Below are 16,857 nucleotides of genomic sequence, written 5' to 3'. Positions count from 1 at the left end.
TGCGGCCTTGCGGCCCGCTAAGCGCGGCCTATTCAGCGCCGATTTCGCTCCATCGACGGACCAGCTCGCTGCGGAGGACAGACATGGAGGAGTACGTGAAACGGTGTCTACTAGCTCATAACTACGGTACTAGCATTAGACTGATGCCTTCTTGATGCCAGAACGGAAAGATTGTCAAGCCCTGGAGAATGAGATAAGCCACCTGGTTGTAGCATACAGAGAAGGGATAACTACACTTTAGATGCATGCAAATGACTGTAAGAGGCTCATATCTGACTATGCGCCTTTCTACTCCGTACAGACCGCAATGAGCCTACAAGGATATTTACAAAACTTCGTCACATCCCAGCAACGTTAACTGTTGCCCGTAATGCTTATCTACCGAGAGTTCACAAAGTGAGGAAAAGACAGCTCCACCATAGACGCGCTCGAACAAGGCACCAGCTAGTCGTGAATTGCACACTCAAAATGCCATAGCACTGTCGCTGAAGCTTCTGGCACGGTTTTCCATGCTGTTTAGTAGGTCCAGCTACGTCCTGAGCAAAGGTTTGAGCAAATTGCACCATGCCTATATAAGGTGCTGTTCCTGGCACAAACCAATCTGCGGTCATATGATTGAGATCTTTTAGATTCAACTCGTAGAGTCAAAACCACGTCGTAAACTCGATCCCCATGGGTTAGAGGCGTGGAGAGAAGACTTGGATGGTCGACCAGACCGGAAAGACACATTGGCCAACGCCAATGTTGGTGTCAGCGAGAGAAGCACTGAGACAGCAATTTCTCTCTGCACAGAGAAATCTTGGCATCATGCTTAGAATGTAAGAACAAGAAAGAAAGGAATAAGCTGTGAGCATATAATTTTATATAGTGCTGTGTTGTGGTAACTCGATCATCTGCACAAGGGTCAGCGCTGAGTTTGCACGATAATCGCCTCAGATATCAAAATGGACGCGATCAGTATTGAGCAGCGCTGGAGGGATTCTGAAGGCTTTGGAACCACCTCTTTTCCACAAAGATGCCATCTCCCAATCGTAAAACATCTCCAACTCGTCCTTCTTGGTCCCCTCGAGATGTTGATTTAGTAGAGTCTGGGCCGGTGGGAAATAGTATTAATCCGCTCGCTGGACGCAGAAACAAAAAGCCGGACCCCCGCGTTGGCGCGATCATCCCGAAGGTGTGAAACTATATCATCAATCCCACATGCGATCGCAAGCGCGAATTGCTCCTGTCTTTCTCAATTTTGTCGCGCGATCATGCTTGCTGCGTCAAGCTCACAGCGCCGACGACACACGGCGCTAGCCCCTTCAACATGCCTCTCCGCCCAGGCAATTTTAGCCTGTAAAACCTTGCCTGCTGTCACTCGCGTCCTTCCGTCCTCCAACTACCTCCTTCCGTCATCATCCCGGAGCCTCGCTCCACCATCAACACCCAACTTCTACGCGTGAATATCTACTTTATAGACGCAATGAACTCCCGCGAGCATTCTGATATGCCTCCGGCTGCATCCTACCCGTCTCCCAACGCGGCGCAAATGGCACAAGGCTCAATGCCGTACTATGGAAATCGCCAGTTGACCGCCGACGAACTTTTGTCCGCGGAGCTCTCGCGCGAGACTTCCGGACCAGGCCTGAACGATGGTTCGAGCAACGGTGTGCACCACGGCCAATCAATGGTTATGGGCTCGTCCAACCCCGCTGGCGCTGATATGGGACGCCCTTCGTCGCCGGACCAACACCAACAACATATGCTGCAGTTCACTCCCAGTCAGCAGGTGGGCGTCGATCCGAATCATGATCTGAGTTATGGAGACCAGAGCGCTAGAAGGAAGAGGTCGAAGATTTCTCGGGCCTGCGATGAGTGTAGGCGCAAGAAGGTAGGGATCCTATACCTCATTTTTCTCTCTTTGCTTTTCGCGCGTTTTGTTTTTGCGCGACGCCACACCATCGTTCGAAGGGCTTACATGTTGGTTTACTAGGTCCGCTGCGATGCAAGCTCTGAATCAGGTGTCGAGACCTGCTCGAACTGTCGTCGACTCGGCGTCGCGTGCCAATTCAGTCGTGTGCCCATGAAACGCGGCCCTAGCAAAGGGTGAGAAGCGCAGCGCCATCTGCTCCTCAGGATGTTGGAACGAAGTTGCTGACATGAGACTTCAGTTATATCAAGGAACTAGCGGAGCGTCTACACACTCTCGAAAGTCAGATGCAGCCTGCTATGGTGCACCCGGACATGCCGTACCAGGCTATGAATGAGGTGTCACCTCCCCGACCCTACCAGGAATTCTCCCCACCAATGGATGCCGGCCCTATTGGTCGTAAGAGGACCTATTCTGTTTTTGAAGGACTGCCGGCTGGACTACCCAATACATCTTATTCTCAGCCTCAGTTCAACCCCAGAGGTTCGCAGAATGCATTCGGTTTGTCTGCCTTAGCTCTACAAGGTGATATTACTTGACTGACTTTGATAGATACTGGCGAGACATCGACGGATCCAATGAACCCGTCAGTCATGGGCAACACCGCACCGAAACCAGGAAATCTATTCTGGTCGACTGGAAACGAACATGAGATTCCACATGGCCTTGACATCCCGGATGTGTCTAAACACGGAATCGAAGAGGACATGACTCCTTTGGATGTCGACGAAGGTGCTCTCAATGCGTAGGTTCCTTTCATAACGTCCTGCCCTTTTGCAATATGATAGTTGACTATAGGCAGTTACTATGCTAAGATCCACACCATCTTCCCCATCCTGCCGCATTCGAAGGACCGTCTACTAGAGATTCTTCACCAATGCAGCCGCGAGGTCCAGGAGGTGTTCCTGTATGCTTTGTACACTGCGACGCGCACGAACCTGGACCGCGTGCTAAACACCTTCGAGAGAGTGACCTCGTTTGATAATGCCCAGGATCTTCTCTTATATTACACTCGGCAGCCGGCCCTGGTTCGTCCAACTGCCGTCAACTTGGTATGGCTTCAGACTACGCTGCTCATGATACTGGACTGTGACTCGCGTGGTCCCGAGAACCTTGTCCTTAAAGATGGGATGCCTAAACATTCCTTGATTCAGTCCGCCACTAAACTCGGCTCTGATATGGCAAAGAGTCTCGATCAATTGAAGGCTAAACGGTCCTCAGATGCCGACGTGGATTCAGATGCAAACCTAGTGAGGCGCAGCTGGGTATCTCTAGCTATATTGGCGCGGTGGTATGCCATCAGTGTGGCCGATCCGAGCGTCTTGGTGAACCAGGAGATAGGTGGTCGGGAAGATGAACGCATTCTTGGATCCGTCACCGCAGGGATTGGTGGTACGTTTGAATTCCATTTCCTAATAACTGTGCTTGTCTGCTAACATCAATTGTTCTTAGCTTACTCTTCGTTCCTGGTCGAAATGACCACTCTTGCCGCCATCGAGCACAATGTCTGCCAATCGAATACTGGACTAGGTCGCATGGTCGGTGCAAATTTGGTTGCTTCTCTCGAACGTCTGGCGCAGGTTGACGACCTCCGGAAGCCCTATGATGCTGCCGAAGAAGCACCATCGCACGGGTTCTTCGAAAGCCTGCAAAACCAACTCTACTGGACTGTCCGGCTGCTCATCAAACGGCATATCTTTGTCTACAGCCCTTACGAAATCATCAGTTGCGCGGCGGAGGTCATTAACGAGTTGCATAAAGCGACTATGGAGTCTCGCCCCACGACGCCTTTTGATCTCCACAGCTTAGCATTGGCCTCCATGACCTTGCTCGAAGCCACCGTTCTACCGGAACATACAAACGAGTGCTGGGAGACTCTTAGAAAGGTCGAAGAGATCCTCGACCACCGCGCGAAGGTGTCTGCCGAAGCTACCGAGTTCGAAAATATCTACGCCACACCTGGTTGGGACTCAAAGATTCGCATCTTCATTGACTGGAGGCGTTCAAGAGCACAGGAGCCCCACCATCAGGATTCCAACGTCAACAAATCTAGCTCTACAGTTCCCCCAGTCTTGGGTCCGAACGAGCAACGCTCCCTTCAACATCTCGCGGATCTAGCGGTCGGCGCCGAGGGGTCCGTGGCTGCCAACGCGTCTTCGCCGCCACCGCTCGCCTCGACCGAGAACAACGTCAACACGACATCGCCCCATCTGGCGTCGTCGTCTGCGCACCAGACAAGCCGCGTAGTCGTCGACTTCACTCTTCTTACCAAAGAGGGTTATCTTAATGTCTTTTCGGGGCTGATTTACCGTCGAACTCGCTGAGGTCGGAGGCCATCCTCGGCAATGCCACATGTATTGACTATGATTGATAGGTTCCGTTTTTGCTAATCCCATCTCATATACTGTATCTGCGTACGCTTAGCCTGATCTATACCTTGTCTGTCTGAAAAAAGCTTCAACGCTGTTTCCGTTTGCTGCTGATGTACTTCATTTGATTCACTACAGTTTGTACTTCTATTATCACTTAGGTTGGATAACTTCTCACAGAATAAAAGTTGTCTTTTTATAGTGTGCCGACACCCACGATAACAGTATAACAAATGTATCTCTGATAGAGTGACACCCGTCCGATTATTCACATGTCACTCAACAACCTTGTCTTCAGTCTGTGGCCACTGCGTGTAAGAATAAGTATATAACGTGGAGTAGCTGGAGTCGATTACGAACGGAAACGAAGAGAATCTGACATCAATTCCCAAATGCAATCCGCCCCCATATACCCTCTACATCCTGACAAAGTTTAATAAACCCATCGTTGTCCAGATTTTGACAGATCCAGTTCTCCAGGCGTGCCGTGCGCTCTTGTGTAGGCGCAGAAAGATACGACGAGAGGTCTGCCGGGGCAGGGTCTTGTTGTTCGTGCCGGTGACCTGTATTATTACAGCTTTCCGACGTGGGTTGCTGCTCGTGTATATGCACTTGCTGAGGTCCAGGTATGGTGGCGGGCTGGGCGAGGGAGCTTATAAACTGGATGGCTTGAGTAGGTGGCTCCTCGCCCAGGGTCAGCGGTGGGATTGAAGTGGTTGAACGTTTCAGAGCACCAGGTGTTGCTGCTTTTCTCCTTGAAGTGGGCTTTTTCGTCCCCGGCGCTTGACTCGAGGGTGGTGGTGCTGGTGCTGCACCGTTTTCTGTGGTTGTAGGGACTTGATCTCCTGCGCTGAGTGTTCGAGACTGGGACGTGATGGAGGATTCCTTTGCTGTTGTGCGGGACCTCTTCGCTGGCGGTTTTGAGAAGGGTAACTCTCTTTTTGGCGGGAGGAGTTGGCTCAGTGTCGGGATATCATGGCAAGCTGCTGTGGTGGACGGCTTGGGTGGAGCGCTTGGAGCGTGGGGCCTAGTCTCTTCCCCGGTGTGTGGTTGTCTGATTGCTTGGGGCTGTCTTGTTTCCAGTTCGGTGTAGCTGTTGGTTGATCCTGTTACACTTGTGCCTGGAGCCGTTGCCTGAGCTGTACCAGATGAAGATGGAGGTAGCGAAGACGCTGTCAGAGGACTTGTGTTAGCAAGAGCTTGTTGTGAGTGTGTGGATTGGGTCGCAGCGCTACCGGCAGTGATGCTAGATGTACTTCCTAATGCAGAAGCGGATGGTAGTACTGGGAACAGGGCTGCGCTCGCGCTGGAGGCGAAGGGTTCTCTAATGCCTAGGTTAGACGGTACTGAGCGTGAATGCCATTGTGAGGATGTTGGTCTTCGAGCGAGCTGTGATGATCCCACATTCGACTCCGAGAATGGACACCTGATATCGCTCAGAATTGCCAGAGCTGTGTAGAACTCGCGGTCCGAAGAGAACTTTAGCTGAAACCGGCGGATCTTGACTGCGTGAGATGAAGGCTCGTACAGTGAGGTGTGTGTTACTTACGAATCCGTTGCCTGTTGGATATTTCACTGCGAGACAAGGCAACTTGACGACCACGGCGAAGATAGCCCTGGGATGGACGCTTTGTCCTGACATGTGATGACTAGAAGTTTCTTGGATGAAGTGTCCAAGATCAACTTCTTCCTGCAATAGTCAAGTCATTGTACGGGTTAATTAGTGGTAACCTCTCAAGGGACTCCAAGGCCGTGGGACAATACCATGATAGTCTGGTCCTGATACACTCTCAGAAAGATTGGGCTCTGAGCTGAGGATATCCCTCCTGAACCCTTAAGGAAAGAACATACAATGTCTCCATTGCTGAAAACATGACTCCAGTTCAATGGACCGTTATGATGAATGCTGGTCGTGGTATGAGAGAACTTTGCGAGGGACAACCGAGCCAGCTGAGTAGACTCATGGACTCTCTGAGATAAATGATACATTAGGAAGTTCCTTCGTCTCTAGTCACAGGTGTAGAAGGGTAATTTAATCCGGTCTAACTATATGGAGTAGCAGCTGAATGGTATCAGAAGTCCAATGATAAAAGAATAGCAGAATGCACTGAGGATGGTATGGCATAATCAAGGCTCAGCAACCGGACGGCCTCAGGCAGTCATACCAAAATTGACCTCATTTGTTGATTCTTTCTATGATATATGCTTGAGTCCTCCTATCCAGTTCTGACATTTTTTATACCTTGGTCTCGGTGGGAACATTCCATGATGTCATCAAACGTTACAATACAAAAGAGCTCCGGTATGATCAAGCCCAGTATCAAAGTGGTCGTAGCATATCTGCTGATAGTCGCAGTGAAGTTCCTATCGATATTGAAGACGACGTTCGAAAAGCTGTATAAAGAGTGGCTCATGCCTGAGGCACCAAGTCTTGCACATCCAAACATAACAAACATGCATGACATTCACGGACGGAACAACATATAATCCGGACACGCGCCTGAGGCCAAAGCAGATGGGCGGACTTTTTGCCTGGGATGCCAGGAACGAGGATCGCAGGATCAACTTCCTCCACACAGCCTGAAGGAGCACAACCAGGTCATTGACGCTTGATTTAGGCCTGCCCTTGTCGCGACTTAATTTCTCTACTGCAGAAAGAAAATCGCATTCCTTACCTCAGATCTGTCCTCTCGAAGCTTCGTTGCTTTCACAACTGTAGTCGCATTCATCGGTTGGCTTCCGATAGCTCTAAATCGCGGCCGATCTCCCTTCGCGGGGTGACAATCAAACAAGCTTCGCAAACATTCACCTTGCTGGTAAAAGCCGTCAGCCTGTATCTGTATCACTCCGTTCACCCTGCCTCATCTCCTCTCCTTTCGAAACACGCCTGGACGAGTAACCCGACGCCCTCAGCAAATTCTACGCCGGCGCGTCTCAAACAGGACTTCTCTTCCAACGAAGCGAAACTGGTCTCAGCACGTTATAGTGGACATATTCTGGAGCTACATCGGCGCGGTCAAGTCCAGCCAACGCGGCTCAGTTCGTCCCGGTAGCGAAGAGAGCGTTTCCAGGAAGCATTGGGATCAGGATATTAACCGAGTTACTCACAATGTCCAACAATACACCGCGCTCGTCCTTACGAGGCAAGTCTATCATCCTTTTCAAAATGATTTCCGACCTAGATTGCTGACTGATTTAAAGAAGGCTTGCGGCAAGCTCCAAAAGTCAACCAACCTTTCATCCCAGACACTGCACCCGTTCGACGCTCGCACTCAAATGCGCACCTGTCGCCGCAGCCAACCGGAGCACATACACATTCCACCGCGTCAATGGGGTCGAATATTCCTCAAGGAATGCCCGAGAATTGGGAAGGGAGGGACCAAAGACAAATTCCAATGTCCACGCGTGAGGTAGCAACGCCCGGGAACAGACCTGGCCTTTTTGCGACCCTGCACGATCGAGGGAAGGTGGCTAAGCAACCAGATTTCTATGATCCTTACTTTCCGCTCAAATATCTCGAGGTACCCAAATGTACGTGATTTTTGCCGTCAAATTGCTACCGCCTGCTTGTCGAGACCTATTACTGACCCGGCCATGCAGCCGATCATATTTATAAAAGAGCCCACTACGGTCTACAATCAGGAATCCCCGATGAGGTGGATTTTGCATTATATCACCTTGTTCAGATTTCGAACCAACGATGGGATAAATTCAAGTTTGAAGGTTTCCCTTTGCTTGCGGAGAACCTCATGGCAAAGGCCCTGGATATTTCCCTTGTCACAACCGGAGTGAAGTGGGAGCTTCAGTATGATAATCAGCAACCCAGTGATCGCGCCAATGTGCTGAACTCACTACACGGCACACGAGATCTATTGGACAAGATCAAACAAATACCAGTTACGTTGCCGGAAGACACCCTCGAGACGTACGAATTCAACCACCTTCTCCGCAATGTTAAAGAGGCGACCTTAGTCCTGCGAAACATGGTGCTTTTGAAAGAGAATGCTTACTATGTGTCACGGTACGCCAAGGGCTTGCTCCGAGACTTCCTTGTCATTTTGATCAACATGCCCAATCAGCCTCGTCTCAATGAGATCAAGAACGATGCTCTGGACATTGCAGAGGAGGTCACCAAGTTTATGAAGACCGATCCGGAGGATCCACTTTGGATCTCACTTCTCAATTGTCTTGAGTCGCCTGATCGCGCTCACGTGGTCCGCGCACTATGGGCTCTCACCCATTTCTCCACTGAATTAGACGAGCCAGAGGCGAACCGGGCAATGGAACGGATACCAAAGGAGACATTGCAGCAGCTCTACTTTCACACTCTTCTCGACTTGGACAAAGATATTCTCAGTGGTGCACTGGACTTTTGGTACCAGTATACACTTTCATCCGAGAACGTTGAGAGTATGATTGAGGTCTTCAACTTGCCTACCGTCTTCGTCCCCCGGATGGTCGCATTGTTAACACACGAAGGCCGACCAAGCAAGAAGGAAACTGTGTTGCAAGAAGAAAAGGTGGCCCCCCCGCCGTCGGATATCCCTCGGGTACCGCCTGAGCTCATAAAAGAGCTGATGGAGCTTTCGGAGCCTGAGCGGAGCTCGCGTTGGCTCCGATGCTGCTTTGTTGAGGACCTCGAGTGTGAGATCACCCAAATTGCATTGTGGCAGGCGTATCAGAGCAGATTTGCAGACCCTCGTCTTCCTGGTGGTGGTGTTCTCCCTGCGGCTGAATTTATCAAAAATGTCAGTACCACTTTCACGAACGCGCAGGCTCAAGTCATCAATGGTCCTGGTGCAGCGACAAAATTCATCATCAAAGGCATTCGGCCGTTGGAGACCGCCTATACCTTCGAGGGCTTTCCCTACATTTACTGCAAGTGGGCGGACAACTCGAAACCAAGCAAGACGTGCCAGCGCGCTTTCAAGTCGCCCGCAGAACTTCGCCATCATGTCTTTACGGAACACATGAATCTCAAGCCTACTGAAACGCCGGGACACTACAACCTGGAGAAGGCTGAATCGCCCGTTCATACCTGCCTTTGGGACAACTGCACGAAATTCCGGTCGTCTGGTCCCAGTGCCAATACTGCAATGGTCGCCGGGCACGTCTCCGCACATTTGCCCGAGGAACGTGCCCCGGATGCGGAGCCACCGACATCCAAACGGGCGGTGCTCCAAGAGCGCATCGTCCGCAAGTGGTACTACCTAGACACTCCAGTCAATGAGCGGGGCGAGCCGTTCGGAGTGGCCTACAAGGCTGCGCTAGTATTGCGCAACCTTGCCCGAAACCTACCGACGGGTATTGCACCACAGTACAACGGGCTTTCGTGGAAGAAAGCCGTGTTCCTCAGCCATCGTCCGAAGATCGTCGAAGCATGGGACCGTAACCGCTCATTGCGTAAGGAACTTACCGAGTTGATCATGGTAATAGAGAAAGAGGATTATTACTGAACTCTGGACGAGAGAAACGAAATGAATATTGGATGATCCTCCCCCTCAATGACGGCTGTCCATTTCGATTTTCAAACTCGCTAGTCCTCGTCCTTATTCTTCTGCATGGCTATTGATGTACAATAATACCCTTTTTTCTTTCGCATGATATCTTTCGATAATCTTTTCGTTCATTTTCATTCTCTCAACTTCATGAGGAACTCCTCACCTCCAAAACCGTACCGTTCGGTCTTCAACTTTGGTGAGGGTTAGGAAAGAACCAGCAATCTGAAAAACATGGCGTCTGGGTTTCGGGGCTGGAATCTGTTGGGTGATGCACGGGTTCCTTTAACGATGTACTATAGGTAGATCGCAGCCTGAAACAAAAAGATTCTAATTTGCCTAAAGGTTTATGTGAGCGGAAGAGCTCTTATCATTTCCATCCCTTGAAGTCGTTGCGGCTGTGTATCAGCGAGAAATCAATGGTGTCATATAGATCTCCGATGAAGTCTTCGTAGGGCAACCATGGTGCCTCACGGATACTCTCCAATATTCGATCACTGTTCCATTGAAACCCTAGCATTGGGCCACGGGCTGATTCCGGCAACTGTCTTGGGGAAGGAGGAGTTCGTACTGAGTGAACATGTGTGATCTAAGACTAGGGCAAGGGATTCATCTGTCAGGAGTTTCAGAGGAGTTTGGTCGCTGGTTGTTGGACGTCGAGGATGAATTTTTTCGTGGACGTCCTTGGGATTGACTGTGAGTTTGGTAAAGTCTTCAGATTCCGTGATCCGATAGTCCAAGTTCAATGCATTGGCAAGTGAATGCGAATCAAACCAACTTGCTTGCATAATCGGCTCAGAGGCACGCTCCATGGCGGTTTTTATGCCGAGAAAGCCAATGCCATGCCATAAACGCTTCGTATTTCTCTTCCAGGTGGGCGAATTGGGAACGAAGGTTGAGGCAAATGAAGTGACAGTGCTTAGTCAATGTGAACAGCCAAACCAGAAGAGTCCATAGCCATCAAATCTGGTCTCGAGGTCGCCATCGATCTCCGAATTAGCAGAGGGTTTCGGTCAGCTATGATTTCCGCTAGACCCTACCAAGAAAAGGACAAAAGCTTGCATGGCAGTCAGGTCATTGGTCATGAAGTAGCTGACCTTTGCCAGACCTGTCTCCAACTCCGCGCGGAGCCTCGCAACGAGCGGTTCCGTTTTGACTGCTAAGATCCGCATGCATTCTTGCTCATTTAGCGCGGAGGCAGCAGCATAATAGAGGGGAAGAAAGGCGCTTCGGATGCTCCGATATAGAGTCAAGATAGGGCTTGTTCCCCAGCAGAAAGGCGCTCAGCGAAGGACGGGGGAGGGCCTTTGACCTATCCGCTGGAAATATAAACGAACCAGAGTCTGCCGGGTAGACCCTGCGCCCATGAGCCGGTCCTGGCCAGGCAATTGAAAATGCGAAGTAATCTTCTGATTATCGAGTACAGCAACGACTGGCGATTGCCGCCACTCTCAGTTGAAAGACATCGGACATTGTTCAGATGACTGGCCCAAGACCCTATTAGTGTCTATACCTCATTTTGAGTACGCCAAGTTGTCGACGTGATCAACCTACCTGGGTCACAACCTTAGCCAAAAAGGGACTTGCAGAGAACGAAAGAGGCCTCAATGGCACTGCATTGTTGGCATCCTCGACAGCGGTATTGATCTTCGAGTGATCTGCAGGGGAAACCTGGACTTGCGCAGGTTTACCCGATCGAGTGCTACAGAGTTGGAGGAGACAGAAGCAGACCAGGATACTCTTGCGACGACACCATGATCATGTTTCCAGTCGATATAGTTGAGATACTCGCCTCGTCAGTTTATGTTCAGTCTCAATTTCAGGCGAATGCTTGCATGTTCGCAGCCCAGACCGACGTTGTGATATCGCATGTAACGCCGAAGCGGCAGCAGTTGGAGCAGGGACACGCTTATCACACTTGTTCTTGGGGCGATGGCAGGATTCGCAACCCAAACGGACCCTGTGTTTGGACGAGCTGAATCAAGATGGAGACGGTCCTGCTTTGGAATGATCCCGTCTGTGATGATCGCTACTCTCAATCAGGTCGATTCCTTAACTGTGCTTATCAATTGCGACCATCACATCTGCTCAGTAAAGACACCCCGCACCATGCTATTGATGAATCCTCATTGTAGTAATGGCCACTGAGGCCTCAGAAGCGCTATGGATTATCTGGGTTACTATCTGAGGCACCAGATATTTGGCGAGAACCTACATATCATCCTGCCTGAGGCACTCACTACTCGCTAAGCTTCGTTGGCTGACTCCTTCGATTCCTTCCGCATACTCCGTACTTTTGACATACTCCTGAGGTATGAACATCGTGTCATGTCCGGACAGCATTAGGAGATATGTCGATCACAGTACGGAGTACATGAGCACTGCGCGATTCCATGAGGGCCGACTAAATTCGCCGATGTAACCTAAACTGTTGTCATGTTGTTTGACCCCTTTTCCACGATGCGATGCTCATTCAGGATTCAACAATAATCAGAACGACAAGGATATGAATTATTCAACAGTCTTTGAAGCAGAGAGTGCTCCTGACGGCAGAGGTATTCTTGTCGCCTGCCCAAAAGAATCCGAACCTGTGTTCTGAACGGTAAGCAGCTTGTGACTCGACCTGCCGAGACTGTGGTGCCCCTTATTCTCCATTCATTCATACAGAGCTGTGTAGGAGGATCTCTCTTGTGCTTCTCTGCTAGTGTTCTCTTCGAAGTCGACGCCAGTCATTTAATAGGTGCCACTTTTCAGGCTTATCCTACAAGATCAACGCCATTCTCTTACGTAGTATCTCTTCTGGTCAACAGTGCGTCTACAGTGCAAATCAAAACGTGGACAGAGTCGTGGTCCCGCCATGGAGGCGTCAAGGCGTCAATGCCGGGCCTTTTCCTTTTTGCGTTAATCACGTCCGAGTTATAGCCTAAAGACTGAAAAAGTCAAGACTAATAACGCCCGGACTCGATGGTGGATGGGTGGATCCAGGCTAGTAAGTCGTTCTCACGCCATTGATTGCAGTTGGCGGCAGAAAATTCGCCATTCTGAAAGTCCAAGTGGCACTATCGACAATTCGAATACACTGCAGTCTCCTCGTGATTGAACCATTGAATCCCAGGAGCTTGGGTCTCGATTACCCCCTCGCATGAGCAACAAGCTTGGCTATACGGAATAGCATGATGACGACGGTGGTCTATAGCGCTAACCTAGGAATGGAGATACTAGGCAAGTCGTGCATATGATCGACATGATCGCGCACAAGTTCAAGCCATTGCGCCGGGACAGGTTACCCTCGTGGGAACTTGTGCCCCAGACGAATGTAAATATTGCGCCGAGCCTTTGACCCGAGGATGAACTAGCAACTGAAGAAGATCTTGAAGGTCGACGAGATAGAGGGAGAGTATGTGCTGCTCATCACGAATCGGGCATCTATCTGTCTTGTTCCAGACGTTCGTTTTTTTGTTGACGGGCGGGTCTGGCATGAAGAATACCACTCAGAAACTCGACGATTGGCGGGCCAGACTGAGTGAGTGTCATGCCGACTGAGCCATGGTTCACCAACAGGCCAAACCCACCAGTTGTCAATTGTCACTGTCACTGACATTTTGTACCTGGACATTTGGGTCCGTTTTCCTACAACGGGAGCGGGTGTCTCCTGGATCTGTTTTTCGAGGCAAGCCATGGAAGCATCAGACTTCACAAAAGTCAAAGTCGAATGATTGTCATAAACTCCCGGGAGTCCCGGTGTTACAACAATGTCTTTATTCGGAAATGGCTACCGCACTGAGTCTGAGTCTGATAAAGATGGTGCTTGGAACATACGGAGACATTCCGCCTACGATCCGTGGGCGTACGTACCGTCCTGAACCATATTTCTACCCTCGTGGGAGTCCTGGCAACCCCTTCAACCAAAAGAGGCAAGGAACAGCCCAAGCATTTCACCAGCATCAATTCTGATCTGGAGGCATTATTCCTTATTGGGCCTACGTAATCCCCAATTCGGAAATGACGAGTCTGGGCTGTGATATTGTCCTTCTTGGCCAGTTGTTAGAACCATCGAACGAACTACTAAATATTCTCTAGATGTCACTTTGTCAGTCTCCTGAGAGCCGCGGCTGTCTTGAAGGATGTTCCGGATACAGTGGAAGCCCTAAAACGCCGAGTACAACTATTGACTCTTCCAAGAACCAATGACTGAACGACATTTTGCCGATCCTTATTCCAATTTCTTCACGTGGAGGTTAGACTCTGTTCTGATTTCCTGAGGCGTCTGGTCACTGGCATAAACTCTCAACAGACATCAGCTCCAGCGCTCCACATTACCTCCGATACTATTACTTTATTAGACAATAACTACTGTTAGGCTATCGCTTAACTAACTGTACATGAACCTTAAGCCGCCAGCCAATGGACCCCAATAGGATGATCCTGAACCACCAGGAATAAGGAATTGTATCCTGAGGTCTGAGCGTCCATAGTGCAATCCAAACTTGGCCATCATTCATGATAAGATTTCTGGTTGGAGCCCGAAGGATGTACTACTCGACTCTCTCCGCTTTTTTCTGGAGCCTAGCGATATCAGGTTTTAGATGATCCATGTTTCTGTTCTCAGTTGGGTTCTGACATTTTTTGATAATATGAAGCTGGCGTCCTCTGAAGTGCTCTCTTACATTGACGTTCAATCCTTCTAATCTGAGTTTGACTCCTTCGCAATGTGCACCGCATGGAGAACAACTGATATTGGAGCCTCTCCCCACTACTGAGCACCACTACTAGGTTGTTCTGGAAGTCACTCATTACTATTATTACCTTACGATCCTTACTCCTGCTACCTGCACTACAATCTCTATCTGCTCGATATCTTCCATTCTTTCGCGTTTCGTTCTTCCTGGGGCCCCAGTGCACAAAAAGAAAATGACATTCGGCACAGCCCGCGGCCGGGAGGCCCTCTCTGTTAGCATTGCATTTACCACCTTAGCCACTGTTTTCACGTTTATCCGGATTTATACACGAACATTCCTTGTGAAGCAGATGGGCGCCGACGATTGGACTATTATTGTGGCTCTGGTAAGCCTTTTCGCAGAAGTTCCATAGCCATGGTCGGATTTGTCGGCTAAACCTCGCAGGCCTTCAGTTGGGCTTTTTTCGGTCTGTTTATTGGAGGTATGCATATGCCCTTTCTGAAGCCAGGGACGGCTGTGCTTGCCTGCGTTTGGTGCTTACAGTGGACAATTAGAGGTCAAGTATCTAATGGGAGAGCACTATGGGAAGATCCCGCCAGACATTCTTGTCAAACAAATGAAGGTGGGAAATGTTTATTGCTTTATCGTCTTGATGTCGGGCTGATGTGTACCCTCAGTGTTTCTGGGCAACGATACCCTTGTATCAAGCGAGCCTGCTTACTACCAAAGCCTCGATTCTGCTACAATACAAACGAGTTTTCTCGACACCGCGCATGCGTTTCGCCTGTTGGTGCTTGATTGGGTTTTTGGCCTCCTACGGATCATGGACATTCATCAGTGCCTGGGTCACCTGCGTACCCGTGTCCAAGTTTTGGTATCCTGACAAGCCTGGGTATTGTCTTAACGAGAAAGCCCTTTGGTTCTCCAACTCGGCAATCCACATTTTCACGGATATCCTGATCTTGGTATTCCCCATGCCAGTGCTCAAGAACCTGCAACTCCCCAAACGACAAAGATACGCCCTTATGACCGTCTTCGCTCTGGGCTCATTGTGAGTTTTCGTTCATCCGCTAGGCCTCCATACTCGGGTTGCTGACTGTCCACGAATCAAAGTGTCTTGATAACCAGCATTCTCCGACTGAAGAGTCTCATGGTCATTTCCGACTCGTCCGACCCAACTTGTGCGTTTTCACCACGTCGACATAACCCCGTCTACCGGAGAAGCAAAAAACTAACTCCCAACTCCTAGATGATAACCCAGGCGCCGCCATGTGGTCCGCCATCGAATGCAACGTCGCCATCATCTGCGCCTGCCTCCCCGGCATCCGCGCCTTCATCTCCAAGCTCCTCCCCCGCTTCCTCTCCAGCTACAAGACCAGGAGCAACACCCGCACCAGGACCCAACGCAGCCGCGTCACCCAGTTCTCCAACTTCCATGCTTCTGTCGCCGGCCGCCAGCCTAATTTCCACTTGCAGTCGGTCAGCCACGGCCCGGAGGGCGGCGGCGACGACAAGGCAAGCGGTTTCGAGGAAGGCACTTCGAACAAGATCAAAGTGACCACCATCGTGTCACAGGAATCCATATCGAATGATGCCTCGAGTGTGCGGCAGCTATTATAAAGATTGTTGCTCTTGGACGGGGTTCTTCTCTGCCGTGTATGATTTCTGGATCTTGTCAAGAGGTCTGGACTAAGTGATGATGTTAATGATTTATTAATACTAATTCAATATCCATGTTGCTTGGCGAATCTGCCTTGCAGTCATTTACATGCTATTCTGCTAGTAGCTCATATACCAAAGTAGGGCAATTAGCGAGCGGACCGTATTGCTAGCTCGATATCCTTACTACCTGGAGGGAGATATAAGGTGGTAAGGATAGGATAAGTTATGATTGTGAATGCATTTTGAGCGAGGTTGAGCTATAAGAGATATGCACATACCTGAATTTTGCCTGTTCTTCGCCAACTCTTTTAAATAAGACAGTCGCGACTCACGAGTTACAACGAATTGGCTGATCACGCAAAGGAGCAGATCATAGATCAGAACAGGGCAAGCGTAGTAAGGATATCTAGCATAAGCAATACAGTCAGCTCGCTGATTGCCCTCCTCTAGTATATGCTCTGCGAATGTTCAGAGCGGGATCAAAGCGATCGTTGAGACGGTCCAGTCTTCCCACTGCTCGTTGCCATTTCCATGCGCGTTCGAGGACAATATATAATCCGTACGCGTCGACGAAAAAACTAGATGAAATTGGACGCGGGCTCGCCGACAGGGTTAAGGAGCTTCAGACAGTTTTGCCCAGAGTTCCGAGTCTGAAAGGTGAGGAAAGGAACGCAAATCCATCGAAGACGGTGTCAACGAAGTGCAGCAAGTTGTTAGTCAGAAGATCGAAACGAACC

The 16,857-nt window shown here is 50.0% G+C and overlaps 5 protein-coding genes across 5 annotated transcripts; 3 read left to right on the top strand and 2 right to left on the bottom strand.

Annotated features, from left to right (window-relative positions):
• Positions 1-1,465: 1,465 nt before the first annotated feature.
• Aud_004724 (putative C6 finger domain protein) lies at positions 1,466-4,236 on the top strand (the record flags this gene model as incomplete). The annotated part of the gene is made up of 6 exons (XM_043289661.1): positions 1,466-1,873; positions 1,976-2,088; positions 2,154-2,413; positions 2,465-2,657; positions 2,715-3,304; positions 3,365-4,236. 6 exons carry the CDS (start codon positions 1,466-1,468, stop codon positions 4,234-4,236), a joined length of 2,436 nt encoding a protein of 811 aa, XP_043145596.1.
• A 426-nt stretch (positions 4,237-4,662) lies between these two features.
• Positions 4,663-5,923, bottom strand: Aud_004723 (uncharacterized protein; the record flags this gene model as incomplete). Its single annotated transcript, XM_043289660.1, has 2 exons — positions 4,663-5,781; positions 5,831-5,923. The coding sequence occupies 2 exons, from the start codon at positions 5,921-5,923 to the stop codon at positions 4,663-4,665; spliced, it is 1,212 nt and encodes a 403-aa protein (XP_043145595.1).
• A 1,467-nt stretch (positions 5,924-7,390) lies between these two features.
• On the top strand, positions 7,391-9,737 carry Aud_004722 (putative chromatin remodeling complex subunit (Rsc9); the record flags this gene model as incomplete). The annotated part of the gene is made up of 3 exons (XM_043289659.1): positions 7,391-7,424; positions 7,483-7,812; positions 7,882-9,737. The coding sequence occupies 3 exons, from the start codon at positions 7,391-7,393 to the stop codon at positions 9,735-9,737; spliced, it is 2,220 nt and encodes a 739-aa protein (XP_043145594.1).
• A 536-nt stretch (positions 9,738-10,273) lies between these two features.
• Positions 10,274-10,591, bottom strand: Aud_004721 (uncharacterized protein; the record flags this gene model as incomplete). The annotated part of the gene is made up of 1 exon (XM_043289658.1): positions 10,274-10,591. The coding sequence occupies one exon, from the start codon at positions 10,589-10,591 to the stop codon at positions 10,274-10,276; it is 318 nt and encodes a 105-aa protein (XP_043145593.1).
• A 4,099-nt stretch (positions 10,592-14,690) lies between these two features.
• Positions 14,691-16,078, top strand: Aud_004720 (putative integral membrane protein; the record flags this gene model as incomplete). Its single annotated transcript, XM_043289657.1, has 6 exons — positions 14,691-14,843; positions 14,903-14,939; positions 15,013-15,080; positions 15,136-15,509; positions 15,572-15,639; positions 15,708-16,078. The coding sequence occupies 6 exons, from the start codon at positions 14,691-14,693 to the stop codon at positions 16,076-16,078; spliced, it is 1,071 nt and encodes a 356-aa protein (XP_043145592.1).
• Between the last annotated feature and the right edge of the window lie 779 nt (positions 16,079-16,857).

The sequence above is a fragment of the Aspergillus udagawae genome, assembly GCF_001078395.1.
Source record: "Aspergillus udagawae IFM 46973 DNA, scaffold_3, whole genome shotgun sequence".
Lineage (NCBI taxonomy): Eukaryota > Fungi > Ascomycota > Eurotiomycetes > Eurotiales > Aspergillaceae > Aspergillus > Aspergillus udagawae.
This window is presented reverse-complemented; position numbering and strand designations above follow the sequence as displayed.